The sequence below is a fragment of the Ixodes scapularis genome, unplaced genomic scaffold (genome assembly GCF_016920785.2).
Source record: "Ixodes scapularis isolate PalLabHiFi unplaced genomic scaffold, ASM1692078v2 PGA_scaffold1__304_contigs__length_218370807, whole genome shotgun sequence".
NCBI classification, from domain to species: Eukaryota; Metazoa; Arthropoda; class Arachnida; order Ixodida; family Ixodidae; genus Ixodes; species Ixodes scapularis.
This window is the reverse complement of record NW_024609846.1, coordinates 68,306,265-68,320,224: the sequence shown is the minus strand read 5'-3', so window position 1 is coordinate 68,320,224 and position 13,960 is coordinate 68,306,265. Positions and strand designations below refer to the sequence as shown.

The 13,960-nt window shown below is 44.9% G+C and overlaps 1 protein-coding gene across 1 annotated transcript in view; it reads right to left on the bottom strand.

Annotated features, from left to right (window-relative positions):
* The window catches only part of LOC8051831, a 57,887-nt gene extending 46,074 nt beyond the window's left edge, over positions 1 to 11,813 (bottom strand). The window contains exons 1-2 of the mRNA XM_029992821.4: positions 11,648 to 11,813; positions 10,112 to 10,227 (exon numbers count right to left, since the gene is read on the bottom strand). Coding sequence (XP_029848681.2) covers positions 10,112 to 10,226 — 115 coding nt within the window. The 5' untranslated portion in view covers position 10,227; positions 11,648 to 11,813. The remainder of the gene's footprint in view (positions 1 to 10,111; positions 10,228 to 11,647) is intronic.
* Between the last annotated feature and the right edge of the window lie 2,147 nt (positions 11,814 to 13,960).

Genomic DNA, 13,960 nt, shown 5'->3' with positions numbered 1-13,960 from the left:
CTGCCCTCAAACGACGCCCATTCCATGTCTCCTCGTACTCCCTGGTTTGGCGTTTAGCAATGTGCCCCCAAAGCCAGCCTACCTACTCCGCGCTGTTTTATTTCTAGTCTTGCATGCACTTCAGATTTCCAAAAGTCAAGCCAGGCACCCATGGCTCCTCTCCAAATCTCTCACCACCTCATACCTGTTGTAATTCCAAAGTGCTCTATTTTTCATTACAGCTGCATTTCTGTTGCCCTTACCTATTATATACCTTTCATGCTCACTGAGATATTCTGCACCATCACATATCCATATTCCTAGATACTTGTATTTACTAGCTCTCTCAACTGTACTATTCTGTATCTTCAGCATCTCAACTTAATCACTGTTAAAAATCATGAGTGCTGATTTTTCACTACTGAACTCTAAACCTAATTCCTCTCCTTCCCTACCACAGATGATAATTAATTTATTAATCCCTCACGCAGCGCCACCTATGGTCGGTGACGAGCTAAAGGGATACTACAACGAAATTTCGGCGCTCATGCTTTGGTCTATATGCGTTCAAAGGAGCAGTATCACATCGAACAAACCAATATCTTGTTAAAAAAGTCTCGAAAAAGGAATTTTAAAACGAATTAAACAATTAGCAAAGAGCACCTAATGGATGTCGCTAACGCCTCGTTTGTAATGCTCGTCTAAGAACCTTGGCAGCTAGTGACGGAGGTTGTCTCGCCTCCGGCCACGACGAAAGAAGAGGGGAAGGAGGAACTCCCCTCTTCCCGAGAATGCCTTTTGTGTGTCGCAGAGGTCGCTTTTGTCCCCCTACAAGATTATAGAAGATTAACCAGTCACTCGGAATTCGTACAAAAGCAGCCGCTTCGGTGACTGGAACGACTAGGCCATCCCCTTGACGTCAGCCTCGCCATAGCTTTGCTCGTCCCGAGACGACCTACGTCACGATTGCGTTAGATGTCACGTGGTCTCCGCTGGGCTTAATTTCTCCGAGCGCTTGCCAGAGTGGGCCGTTTATAACGAAAAATACAGCCACCAGGCTCAAAATACAAACGTGCGATTGTCTTTTGCGGATATTGTGGAACATATTCAACTTATTTTTGAACACGACGGGAGTATTTCAAATTTCGTTGAAGTATCCCTTTAAGAGTAAAGTGGAAATTCAACTCACCTCTTTCCACTTTAGCAGAGCGAACGCTGTGCTAAAGTCCGCTCTGCCAAAGTGGAAACGGGTGGGAGGAGCTCCCTCGCGCGCATCTCGCGTCGAGCTGCAGCCTCCCTACCGCTTATGGCGGGTTGGGGGTCCACCAACGATGACGTCATTCGCAGGCCTTGTCTTCTAGCCGGTACTGGGTGAGTAGGCCTGCAAGCTGCAGAGCAGCTACATCTCTCAGTAAATGTGGCGGAGAGAATAAATGGCGGCAGATCGTCGAAGGCGCAATCGGTCGAGCAGCGAACGAAGATCAAACAGGGTTCTCCTTACCGAGGTCAACCCGACGATCGGCGGGAACCGCGAAAATAACCGGGCCGTCAAACAACAGGAAGAGGTCGTTTATTTACTCGTTAGAATGCCGCCATGGGGCATTAGAGCAGGAGGAGAGCAACCTGAGATTGGAGTTCTGCCAGTTTCTTTCGCGTATCGAGCAAACTTATTAGACCCTCTTCAAAAGGGAGCTGGGCACGTATCTCTGCGCATGTGTTGGAAACGAGTGCGTCAGCGTTCAGCTACAGTTCATCAAAGACTCGGATCCAATCACGCGCTCCGTGCCCAAGGATGGACAGATGAATGGATGGAAGCTAACGGCTCTACCTTTTATAATGGCCGGTAACTTGCGCCACCTAGCCAGGAAATAAAAAAAGAAAGAGAGACCACCAATGATGATCGATGGACTTTCGAAATGAGTAATACTTGCTATCTTGTCACCTGCCACAAAATCTACTACAGTCCTTTTCTTTTCGAGAGTATTACTGCCAACCTGTATAACACGTTGATTTCCGTCAGGACCACAGTTTGAAAGTAAATCCTATATTCGCGAAAACTAATTAATTTCAAAATTGAAATTATTTTCCTGAAATAACAACATTCAAAAAGAACCGGGCGAGATTCGGTGACCTTTACAAGGCACGTTTTAAAAGTGTTTTTCTTTAGTCAAAATGTTCAATCGCTAACACTTACTGTTGTCCATTTTGTTTACTTATGCTTTTAAAGGCCCGTTCACACTCTTGCGACCTCTTAAACCTGGGTTCCTTAAAACTTCTTAAACCAGAGAACACACTGGCGCCATCTATTGGGAAGCAGTGTAAACTCGGCGGTCCGGCATATTTTTTTTTTTTATTTCTCGCGCATTATCCTTTCTTTCTTGGCTCGAAAAACTTTTGTCAATGTTATAAACGAGCCTTTCTATGGGTATTACGCACATTTGACCTCGGAAATCCCGCAAAACCTTCGCTCTTGTGAAATGCAGTTCCAGAGTCACCGCATAGATGGCGCCACAATGCCAGAGTGTTCCCTCATTCTAAAAACATTTAAGAAGTTTTAAGAGATCTCGTCTCTCTCAGCCGTACTCGGTCGCAAGAGTGTGAACGGGCCTTAAAGGGCAACTCCACTCAATTCCGAGAAATGTAGGCTTACATGTGATTCCATTTCACAAAGCACTACTCAACAGCTCTACGTCCTCGGATTCGCGAAATGTGGAATATTATTTGTGTAATCTTAATTTAAACATCAGCTGATACCGAAAACGAAACTTCGGTTGCGTCAGGCAACATTGGTCTCGTGTCGTCAGAGTCATGGCCACGTCACGTCGAACCACGTGGTCTTGTGACGTTCGTGGGGGCGAGGGACAGGACACGCGACGCGGGCAGGTCGCTTCGCATGGCGTGGACGGTGATGGTCCGGGGAGAAGGGGAAGGGAAGAAGACGAAAGAGGAGAGGGGGAGCGGAGAAACAGACCGATAAGCGCGCAGGGTAGCGCAAACTAGCGCATCCGCGTTACGGTGATCACGTGGACGCCGTTCAGCCAACACCGGGACGAGAAACTCATGACGTCATCGTTCAATTTCGCTCTGGGAAGTAAAAACAAACAAAACGTGAGAATGGAACGTGAGAATGACGTGGTCATGCCTCTGACGTAGTGGTTCAACGTTGGCCGCTCCAACTCCGTCGCATTGACTGCGCTGACGATTGCGCCTCACGTCGCACGCTGGAGTTGGCAGATTTCGGCGACTTGGCTGATTTGAAAGTTTGCTGGCCAGTTTATTAAATATATAGACGGAATTAGATCGTAATATTTGACATGGGGTCTTCCTATATGATACTGAAGAGGACTACATAGTTTTCTAAATATCAAAAATGAAGCGGAGTTGCCCTTTAAAGCGGTAGCTTTATAGGGCCAACTAGTCTCAGGAGCCACGTAAGCACAAAATGTGTAGGTCGGTCAGTCCGTAACCACTAAACACTCCTTAAAAAAAAAAAATATATATATATATATATTGGCTACAGACTTTTTTCGAAATCCAGTGCCATCTGGTGGTTTGTAAAGCAGTTTAGGTTTTGCCATATCAATGGCGGAAATTGAACTTGTATCGGCACCGCCACTTTCGCAAGGCAACGGCACGCGATGAAATGTTCAGGGTGAGTTCTTTCTCGATCACTTTCAGTTCGATGGTGAACAAGAACCTGCATTCAGAACAAAGCTTCAACCCACTCAGATGCCTCGAGAAAATTCTATACACCAAAGTGCTTTAAAGCCGATTGTGTGCCGCCCACAGATTGACTGAATCTGAGTTATTAGAAATAAACGCTTACGTAGCTCTTGTGTTCTATTCCCACGTCGCGTCGTACTAACCCCCCCCCCCCCCCCCCCTCCCCAATGCACAGGCCTCGCAAGATCCGCTTAGGAGCATCTTCAACGTCTTCCTTTATCAGTCACTAGAAGGCCGCCATTGGTATGGCACAAATGCCGTTCCACAGATGATGATAGTGTTCAAAGTGGCCAGACCGAATTTCGGAAAGGGTTATTGAACCCCGGCCACCAGCTTGGAACCCGAGTGTGCCGCTGACGGATTCAGCACGCAGGAACGGGAGGTGCAGAAAGAGGAGGTGTGAGAAAGCGCGCGGAGCAGAGGAGGTGGAAAGGGCAAGAAAGAGAGGAGCAGAAACAGGTGGGGTAGAAAGAGCGCGCGGAACGAGTTGGAGTGGAAAGGCTAGGAAAGTGCGCTTCCCCTTTCTTGGTTACCCAGAAAATCAGCGCAAAAGCTCCGTATCCCGGTGACGCTGAAGGGAAGCACGCGCAGCGTCACGAAGAGACAATGACATGGCGTAATATGTTTCCATACAAAAGCCCTGCCCTAGTAACCACTTAAGGGGACACACCCCCTAGAAGGGTCAACTTTCGAACCCTTGGCTTAAAATTAATGAAATTTACAGGGTAGGCTGGTGGTCATGCTAGAGGGTGCATAACAAAATTTCAGGTCTGTCGGTTAAATGGGAAGGAATTTAGTGCAACTTCTTTCAGTAAAACGCCTACATTGTTTAGTTAATCTATCACTGGAAAACTATCACAATATTCAAGATCTTTATTCGCTAGATATGTAGCAGAATGCCTAGGAAGTGCGGCTGTGGAAAGCTTTTTTTTAGAAGTTGTTTATTTCTATAAATTCTTTCTTCTGCGAAATTGGTCAACTTTATGGTCTTCTGTGGCTTCGACAAAATGACATTTTTTTGTAAAAGACATCCGTAAAGTGACATAACAATTCCATAGCCGCATTCCTTATTGAAGTTTAGTCAGGAAAAGTGAAGAGCGAGCCTTCCTTGAATTTCCATTATCAAATGATAGATTGACTAAAGTGGAATTATTACAAAAAGTGGAACGGAGAAAAATGTGTTCAAAATGCTCCAAACCCTACCTTTTCTTTAGCTTCAGTGGACAGAAAATAATCTATAAAAAACTATCTATGCAGTGTAAACTACTTAAAATTTCTGGGGTAACTCTCTAGATGTTAGTGGATGTAAATATGTCATTTTTCAAAATCGATTTTTTTTGCAGAAATTGTATTTTCTGGATAGTGTCCCCCTTAAACTAAAAGCACCACCCACCCTATAACGCTACAGCATTTAATTTATATTGCGTAATTAACCGAACTGTTAATTGCATTTTGTTTAAAAGAACCTCCATCATGTAATGCACTTCATTCAAATGCCTTTGAGGGCAATACACTGAATTTAGATTTTATTGCATGCAACTTTTCGGTGCATGTATATTATTTAAGTAATCCACTGATAATCATGACGCCTCCCCCCATGCAGGGTTGCATTCTTGATTGCTCAGGCAGGCAAACACTAGCTCATTTGCAGAACACTGCGAGTCACCCAGGGTGCCTCGATGTCTCACTTAAGGATTATTATTATATTATTCCCATTCTTTTTGTTGTGAGAAAATATATTCCTCCTTGTGACAATCCATTGTCATCTTTATCCAAGGTTATAAGATAGTTATATTAGCTACAATTAGTCTGGGAATTTCGGATCTTGATGTCGGCAGCCATTTACCGATGTCACCACAGGGCGCACCCATTTTGTCTGGTCTAAACTTAAAAAAAAAAAAAAGCAATTTTACTGTAATGTGGGTTTTAGACGAAGCCATTTTTTTATGTGAGAGCCCTCCACAAACCGTGCTTGTTTGTGTCGGGCATACCAGCAACAAGGTGCAGCTTTTGGTTCGACGTCATAATGTGTGCAACCAAAGGCGTAACGCCACACGGAGTGTGTGTGTGTCGCCAACACTCTCCTTGACTCCCCCCTCCCTTTTACGCTGCATAGTAGGGCGTAGCTAGGTACTGCATATTAGTAGAATAATCTAGTGGGCGCAAAGGCATTTTCTGGTCAGACTGTGTATGTGGTAAAATGATGCAGTGCCCCCAAAAAAGTGCATCGACGAAGAAGGGTTTACGCATATACCATTCATTTGCCAAGCTGTCACATTGCGTACCATTCCAATAACAAATAATGCTGGTAAGAAAAAACAAAAGCAAAAGAAAAGAAAACATTGCATGTTATTGCACCTTTACTGAATTTGACAAAATGTCCAAGCCAGGTGATTTTTCTTTTTGTCTACATGTGCTCGTTGCAGAACAACAACAACAGACAAGAAAACATGCATCCCAAATTTCCCTTTCGTTCTCAAACAAAACTTCTTTTTTCCCTAAACAGTTATATGCTGTGTCCAACACCAGTGAGAAAGCTTTCTTCCTAAAACCAGTCAAATAAGGATTATATATAACCCCCTCAGTTGGGATTGCCAGATGCGGGATAATCTATGCGCTACACAATGGTGTCATACCGCCTCCGATGTAGTAAAATAGGATAAATGGAAAACCCACGAAACAAATTAATAGCCACTTCTAGCACCACAACAAAAAATACCGGAGACCAAAGCCTCTTCTTTAAACTAACACCTTCCGTCGAAAGTGTCATAAACAGAAGCCCAATGATATAACATTCTTGGAATACAATGTTTCAAAGATGTCAACAAGTGCCATTCATTTCACAAACCACAAATTTTCATGTTTAACCAGTCGGCTTGAACGCCCTGAATGCCAAAGCCCCAGCAGTGACTCCTCGCTCCTGCAGCCTAGACGGACGGTCATGCAGCAATGTATCTTTAGAAGTTGATTGGGATGAAAACCGAGCCCCTTAAATGTAGTCGTTGTTCTCCACTCTTCATGAAGTTTTGAATCGTTCATACATCCCTGTCACATTAGTGTCAGATAATACATACCACTCAGAGACGTGAGGAATGCGGATTCATTCAAGTGGGTCTGTCACAAAGTGAGCACTGAACAAGGGTTTGCACAGAAAAACAAATGTGACATGACAGATTCTCCTCCCAGCTAGTTTCAATTTAAATCTTTCATGCAATCACTACACTCCGCTTCACCTTAGCCGCAGCGAAGGCTAGAGGACTGAGCTGATTGCTTGGCAGTTTCCGTCCTTGAGCAAGAAGCTTGAGCTTGAAGCCTTTGCTGCAGTAAGTCATAAGGTAAAATGGAGTATAGTGAGTGAGCTTCGACAGAGGTGCCACATTACTAGGCTTTCTGCACCTTAGAAACTTCTCCTCTACATCAGTGACATAAGGTGTTGTAGCACTTTCGGTGTTGAGGACAAATAAAACAGCCATACAGGAGTGTAGTGAACAACATACCACTCAGAGGCGTGAGGAATGCTGATTCATTCTAAGTGGGTCTGTCACAAAGTGAGCACTGAACAAGGTTTGCACCGAAGAGCTAAATGTGACATGAAAAATTTTCATCCCAGCCAGTTTCAAGTTGAGTCGGCTTTCATGCAATTACTACACTCCGCTTCACCTTAGCCGCAGCGAAGGCTAGAGGACTGAGCTGATTGCTTGGCAGTTTCCGTCCTTGAGCAAGAAGCTTGAGCTTGAAGCCTTTGCTGCAGTAAGTCATAAGGTAAAATGGAGTAGAGTGAGTGAGCTTCGACAGAGGTGCCACATTACTAGGCATTCCGCACTGCAGAAACTGCTCCTCTATGGCAGTGACATAAGGTGCCGTAGCGCTTTCGGTGTTGAGGACAGATAAAACAGCCATATAGATGTGTAATGAACAACATATCACTCAAAGTCGTGAGAAATGCTGATTCATTCTAAATAGGTCTGTCACAAAGTGAGCACCAAACAAGGTTTGCACAGCAGAGCTAAAAAAACAGACTGTACGACCGATTCCGAGCTTAGGTGAAAATGTTTTTTCCCTCGTGCCGTTATGCTCGTAGCAACTAGTAACGTCGTCATCTTTAATCAGTAGTGTGGCAGGTGGATGGACTGCCATAGGCGCCATGTCTCACATCAACTTGACCTTATGCTGTGTAACCATCTATGTGATGTGCTTATGCATGACATTTGATCACTTCACTGTCCTATAAAACACCTCCTCCTCCTCCCCCCCCTCCCCCCTCCCCCTCCCCCTCCCCCTTCCACCCCCCCCCCCCCCCCAAAAAAAAAGTGTGTTTTTCTTTATAACTTGGCTCACTTAACCACGGTACTCCTAACGTTTTGAAATGGCTGAATGCCGGCAGGGGTTCAGTTTATGAAGAGTCACGCAACATTGTGTCATGAATCTGAGTGAAGAGGTTTTGTTTCCACATTAAGAGCTGAACTACAAAAGCACCAATGAAAGTCGGTAACAGAACGGTGGAGAATTGGTGTGCTTCGCAGATATAATCCGTAGTTGGTGACAGGTAAAGAGCCCACCGGATGCTCTGCTTCTGAAGATACCAGCTGAACGTAGCAAGGTACACGAAGAGAGAGAGAGAGAGAGAAAAGGGGACAAACACACTGCTGGTCGTCTTCGTCCTTTTTTTTGTCTCTCTCTTCGTGTACCTTCCTACGTTCAGCTGGCATCTTCAGAAGCATGAATCACTAGCCAGCTCAGTTAGAAGCAGACACGATGGATGCTCTGCCTCCAGCACGTGCTCGTCGCCATCCGCCAGGCTCTGCTTGTGCATGCGACAAAGTGTTATCATAAGCAGAAAGCTCGCACTCCGGGCAGAGTATCTATTTAGTCTTTAACCTGCCACCGACCATTGTGACTTTACCACAACCTGCATTTGGCTGTACAGCCCCTTCCTAAAACCACCCCGTAGTTCTGTCTTTCACCAGCCACCGGAGACTTTTGCCCTCTGTACATCATCTGTGCGTCAGAGATCGCGATCCACATTCAATGTGAATAGCACACACAAAAAATTGTTGTTCTTTCGTCGTCAGCAGTCACAAGTGATACACACTGGCGTGCCTTTGTGTATCGATACTGCGTGATGCACGTTAAAGACCTCAGGTTAGTAGTGGTACTGCAATGGTTAAATTTCTCACCTAGCGTAGAAACCAGTGTTGCTGTGCCTCAAAGGCAGACACAAATGCCATATTTTGTTTCCTTTGGGCGAGGGCGGGGGGGAATTTAGCTAGCCTCCAGAATTTCTGCACTAGCGTGTAACTCGGTAGACAATGCCACGAGCTACCTACCAAGCTACACCTGTTGCAGACTGCCTAATGAAGCATATCAAATTCTGAGGGGAATTCAGGTGGCTCAGAAACTAGATATCTTGTCCAGGCAAAGAAGTTCCACAAGCTAGTGTGATTTAAAGGCCACCACTGCGACAAATACCATTGCATTAAATGTTCATCTCCTCGAAATTGAGGCTGCACCATTTGGGAACTCCTTTTTTGTGTGATGGTCAAAGCCTCACAGCAGCGGAGAGGTAAGGCTTAGACCTATACTTTAAAATCTGTCTAATATATATATATAAAAATGAGCTGAACTTCTTTAATCATGAATAAAATTATTTTACGCTGCATGATCTTTTACAATAGCACAGCGACTCGGGGACAACAGCAGTCCCCAATGCTATGAGTGCACTATCTCTGCACAGCAGTCCTCCTAGCACATGAACAACTACAGCACGCAAGCCCTGCATGGCCAGCCCTCTGCCCGTATCTGGACAGCATGTACAACAATACTAGATTACTCAATCAACTCAGTTGTCGAAGCCCAGAGGAGGGGGTACTCCCCACCTCCACCCCCATTTTTTCTTCAACTACGCAATCTGTAGTTTCAAGCACCATCTAGGGGCTGCATTTCAAAACATAATCTTTGGAGACTCTACAGTAATGCCATCTCGAGGCTGTGCTTCAAAACTCATGTATTTTATTAAGTAATAATAAATTTATTCACCATGTGCATTATGGGGGGTGGGGGGCTGAGAAAAAAAGCTGTGCAAGCAGCTTGACTGTCCCCCAGCTTAATTCCTGAAAGCACTCAGCAGTGGTGAACAAACAAAATAAATTAAATAAATAAAATAAATATGCAAGTAGTACACACACAATGCACAAGCAATTATATATAACGCAATACTTCCTCACAATGGTAACTACACTGTAGTTACCACAGCAGCCATCCCAAAACGGTGGCATGTTAAAAGATGAGAGGCAACCTTGTAGGAAGAGGGAACGTACAGCTCGTAGAAGCAGCGTCTATGGGCTGTTCCATAAGTGAGGTGATCTAGCGATGTTGGAGTGTACTAAGGGAACTGTCGTGCACCACTCACCATTTTCAGGGTCAACATAGAGAGCATGGCAGTCCCTGAGAATCCTCTCATTCATGGACAGGGTGGCGGAATCGACTGAATTGGCTGCATTCCTCGGCTTCGTCCTCGAAGACATACTGGAAGTCCAGGGCAAGAATGCCGATTAGTTACTTGCATTGCGCTCCAAGAAGCAAGCAATGCATCGCCGTTGGTTCCAATTCACCTTAGCCAATAAATTCCCAATTTGGATTGGGTATACGATGGTGGTATTGTCAACACATCCAAATTTAAAAGAAAAAAATTTAGAGTTAACGAGAAAACAATACAAATTAAGATGCTTTAAGACGAATCTATCTAAAAAGGACTACAAAAAAAGGTAGATTTGCCTCAGAAATATACATACGCTTTAGTTATATCCTTCCAGGCTTTAATTTGCTGCGGAGGTTACATGCGAATCCTGTCACAGCGCATGGGACTTCCTCAAAGACAGTTCAGAAGTCCAGATTTGCCAAGATTGGAGCATATTAAAGTAATACACCACTTTATTCCAATAACTGTGGGAACTTTATACGGCTCGAACGGTGGAGATATCAAATATCTCATTGCATAAAATAGAAATGTAAAACATATTTTCCGCTGTTGTGTTTCGAACTACAAAAATTGCATGGCACGGGCACCGCAGCCAATATGCATTTGTGGTCATCCGACGTTACTTTCAACTACAAACAGCTATGTTTATGCCCGTGACAAGCAATTGCGCTCTGAGGTGGCCCCTTATAGGTTGTTTGCACATGACGTCAATTCGCCATTTTGTTGTTAGTTTGTTTTTTCAAACAAATTTACTACATTGAAGGATTACATCGTAACCGGTTGAGATGATGTCAGCGGTGCTGTACGGATTTGAGGGGGCATGTAAATCCTTGGAATGTTCGAGTTTGGCACATGCCAGACAGCTCGCAACAACAAAATGGTGGACGAAATTACGTCAGTGAAAACACCCTATAAGTGCACTACACATGACACAAACGTTCCCACGAAACTTTATCTGAAGTGACAATTCCGCGATGCGGTCTTTAATATGAGGTGCGAGATAGAGCGACGAGTACACGCACGGACCAGTGTGTATTTTTAACCTGAACCCCCCACAGAGTTCACCTGCTAGAAATTTGGTATAAATACACTCTCCTTCAACCGCCCTCCTAGCAACGGATATTGGAGCACGCTGGCAATTATTAAGTTTGCGGGTTAATTGGATTGTCGTCAATAGCAACGAATGCAGAACGGCATTCGCGCGGAAACTTCCAAAACATTGATCAGCAGGTGCCACATCACTAGAACGCGGCGCTGATGCAATAGTCTCTGATTTTGACGTCAGTAAACTTTAAAGGGCAGATTTTAAAGTGAAGCTGCTTTTTTATGCCTCGTTATTTCCTTTACGCAATTATAATGCGTTACAAGGCAAGGTGGGAAAAAGGTTCAGCAAGATTGAGCGCGCAAGTGCGCGACACCGCTAGATATCTTTAATTTTTCTTAGCAAATAATAATCAAACACCTCACCCTTCATTTGGCCGCAGAAAGAACTAAAGTGAAGCTACCAGGATTTTATAAAAGCAACCGTAGAAATTAAGTAAGGAAATATTAGTAGCACATACTGAGCTGCTCCAAAAGCTGCACTTTCTCGCTGCCAAAAGCTAAGCCGGTAGGTGCCGCCATCTGGCAGAGAGCTACGGAAAGTTTTGGCCCTCTTGCATAGTTGGTTGTGCCAAACGCGAAATCGCTAAAACTAGCGGCCTAGAACTACAAGGTAAATATGTCGTGAAAGAGGAAAGCTTTGAGAAAATATAATATAAATATACATATAAATGAAAATATAATTGAATATATCGGTGATAGAAGGAGGATTCAACGCTCTAATACGCGTATTATTTCAAATTCAAGTGAGATTATTTTTTTAATTTTTTTCTTTAAAGATTACCGTCTACAACTACAGTGGCTTAAAAAAACACACACCCCCTCCCCTTCTCCCCCCCAAAAAAAAAATGTCAGCTGAGTTAATATTGTGTCAGAAGACTACCCAATTCATATTTTGCTACATCGTCATGTATGTTTTTAATAAAAAGACGAAAAAAAAGTGCAACTCCTTGAAACCGAAACCCAAACTTCAGCAGAAAGCCGAAAGCCGCAACTACTCCCGGCCGCACTTTTTTTTTTTCTTCCTCGTTTCTTCGGTTGTGCGAAGCAGACGATAAAACGCGCAAGGCGCACAAAGATCGCGAGCGTTTTTCAAGCTCGACGACTCGGCGACGTCTTCGTGCGAACCAGCTTGGTGGTCGAGAATGTCGTACAGAATAAATGTTTTGATATGTACAAAATTTTTTCTTCCGAAGCTAGACAGATTCGCCGGTAGCGCGAACGACAGTTCTGAAGTAAAGGTCGCATGCCCGTCGTCCTTTGCCATCGTCTTCGTCCAGCCGTCCAGCCCGCGACTCCAGCGATACGACGCCATGTTGAGAACCAGTACATGTAATACTTCCAATTCCCTGTGAAACTTTTTTTTTTCCAATCAGCGTATTATCAGCTTTCTAGAAGCCGCAATAAATAGGTCTCATACTTTTCTACCACGACTTCAAATATATTTTGTACGTGTGTCTGAACGGCACGTAACCACGGAGAAGAAAGTGAACGACACTCCAACCGGCCAGTTCTCAATCGGCGGGTATTCGGGAGGAAAAATTCAGAATTTTGAGCCGCAAATTGTGTTTTGGGTAGCTGAGCTCTCATACGTCACGTAAAAATACAGGAAGACCCATTGGTAGATCCTTAGGGAATGCGTTAGCGTGACCCCTGGGAAACGCAAGGGGCATCCTCTGCCTGACGCTGCTTTTGCTGTTCACCGGTTTCGGCAGCCCGTCTCCTCCATTCACAATCTGTCTTTTGCCGCCTACTTGGACCAGCAATCCGCACACCTGCAAGTTCAGACTCGCCCCAGCATCCGCGCGCGAATTGGCTTCCGCCCCGCCTTTGTCCTTCATTACTCTCACCCTCTCTGCGCGTCCCTTTCCAGTTTTTCTCACAGATGGACGCCGCCAGCCTTTCCTTGCCATGTGGGTACTAATGTTAACGCAATGATAAAAACGTTGACGAGCATAAAAATCCTGTCATTGCCCCTTGGAAACGAAAGTTTAGCTAATTGTGTTGTGTGTATGTTTATATAGGCGGAAGTTAATCAGTCGCAATGGGCGTTTGGTGTTTAAGCTGTAGATAATAAATTTTTCCAGTGCGGCTGCGGTCCCACGGCAACTATCTTGAACAAGGCGTTAGTTCAACCAATAGATGGCGACACGCACCCGTGGGGTGTAGAGTGCCTTCATACACACGCGCGCTTTTGCTTGAGTGGTGACATCTCAGCCATTTTTCCGCCCAATTGTTTTTTGTATGCATTTTGAAGTGCGCGCAATCTGGTGTCACTCAGCTCGGGCGCGTAGCTTTGGCTAATGCATAGACGCCATTTCACCGCCCAAGTCACGCACCGAGTGCGCGAGAGCGTCACGCGCTGGCACATTCGGGGCAACAATGGATGTCTTCACCCTGAGACAGACAGACATGTAGGCACCCTAGTGGGGTGGCCGAAACATTGGTTCACAGTTGGATGGCTCGAGCACCATCACGTTCCCCTCGTGGCCTTGCTCGCGCCGCTGCCAGCTGTGCTCACATCAGCTAGCTCAAGTAGCATGGCACAGCAAATGGATGTATGCGAGAATGTCAGGCTGGGTATAAATTGTTCTCTGATATAGGGAGATGCGGTTCGGTGGTTGTCACGGGCTTTCGCAATAAATCTTACCAAGAAAGAATCAAATGTTGATTGACGTG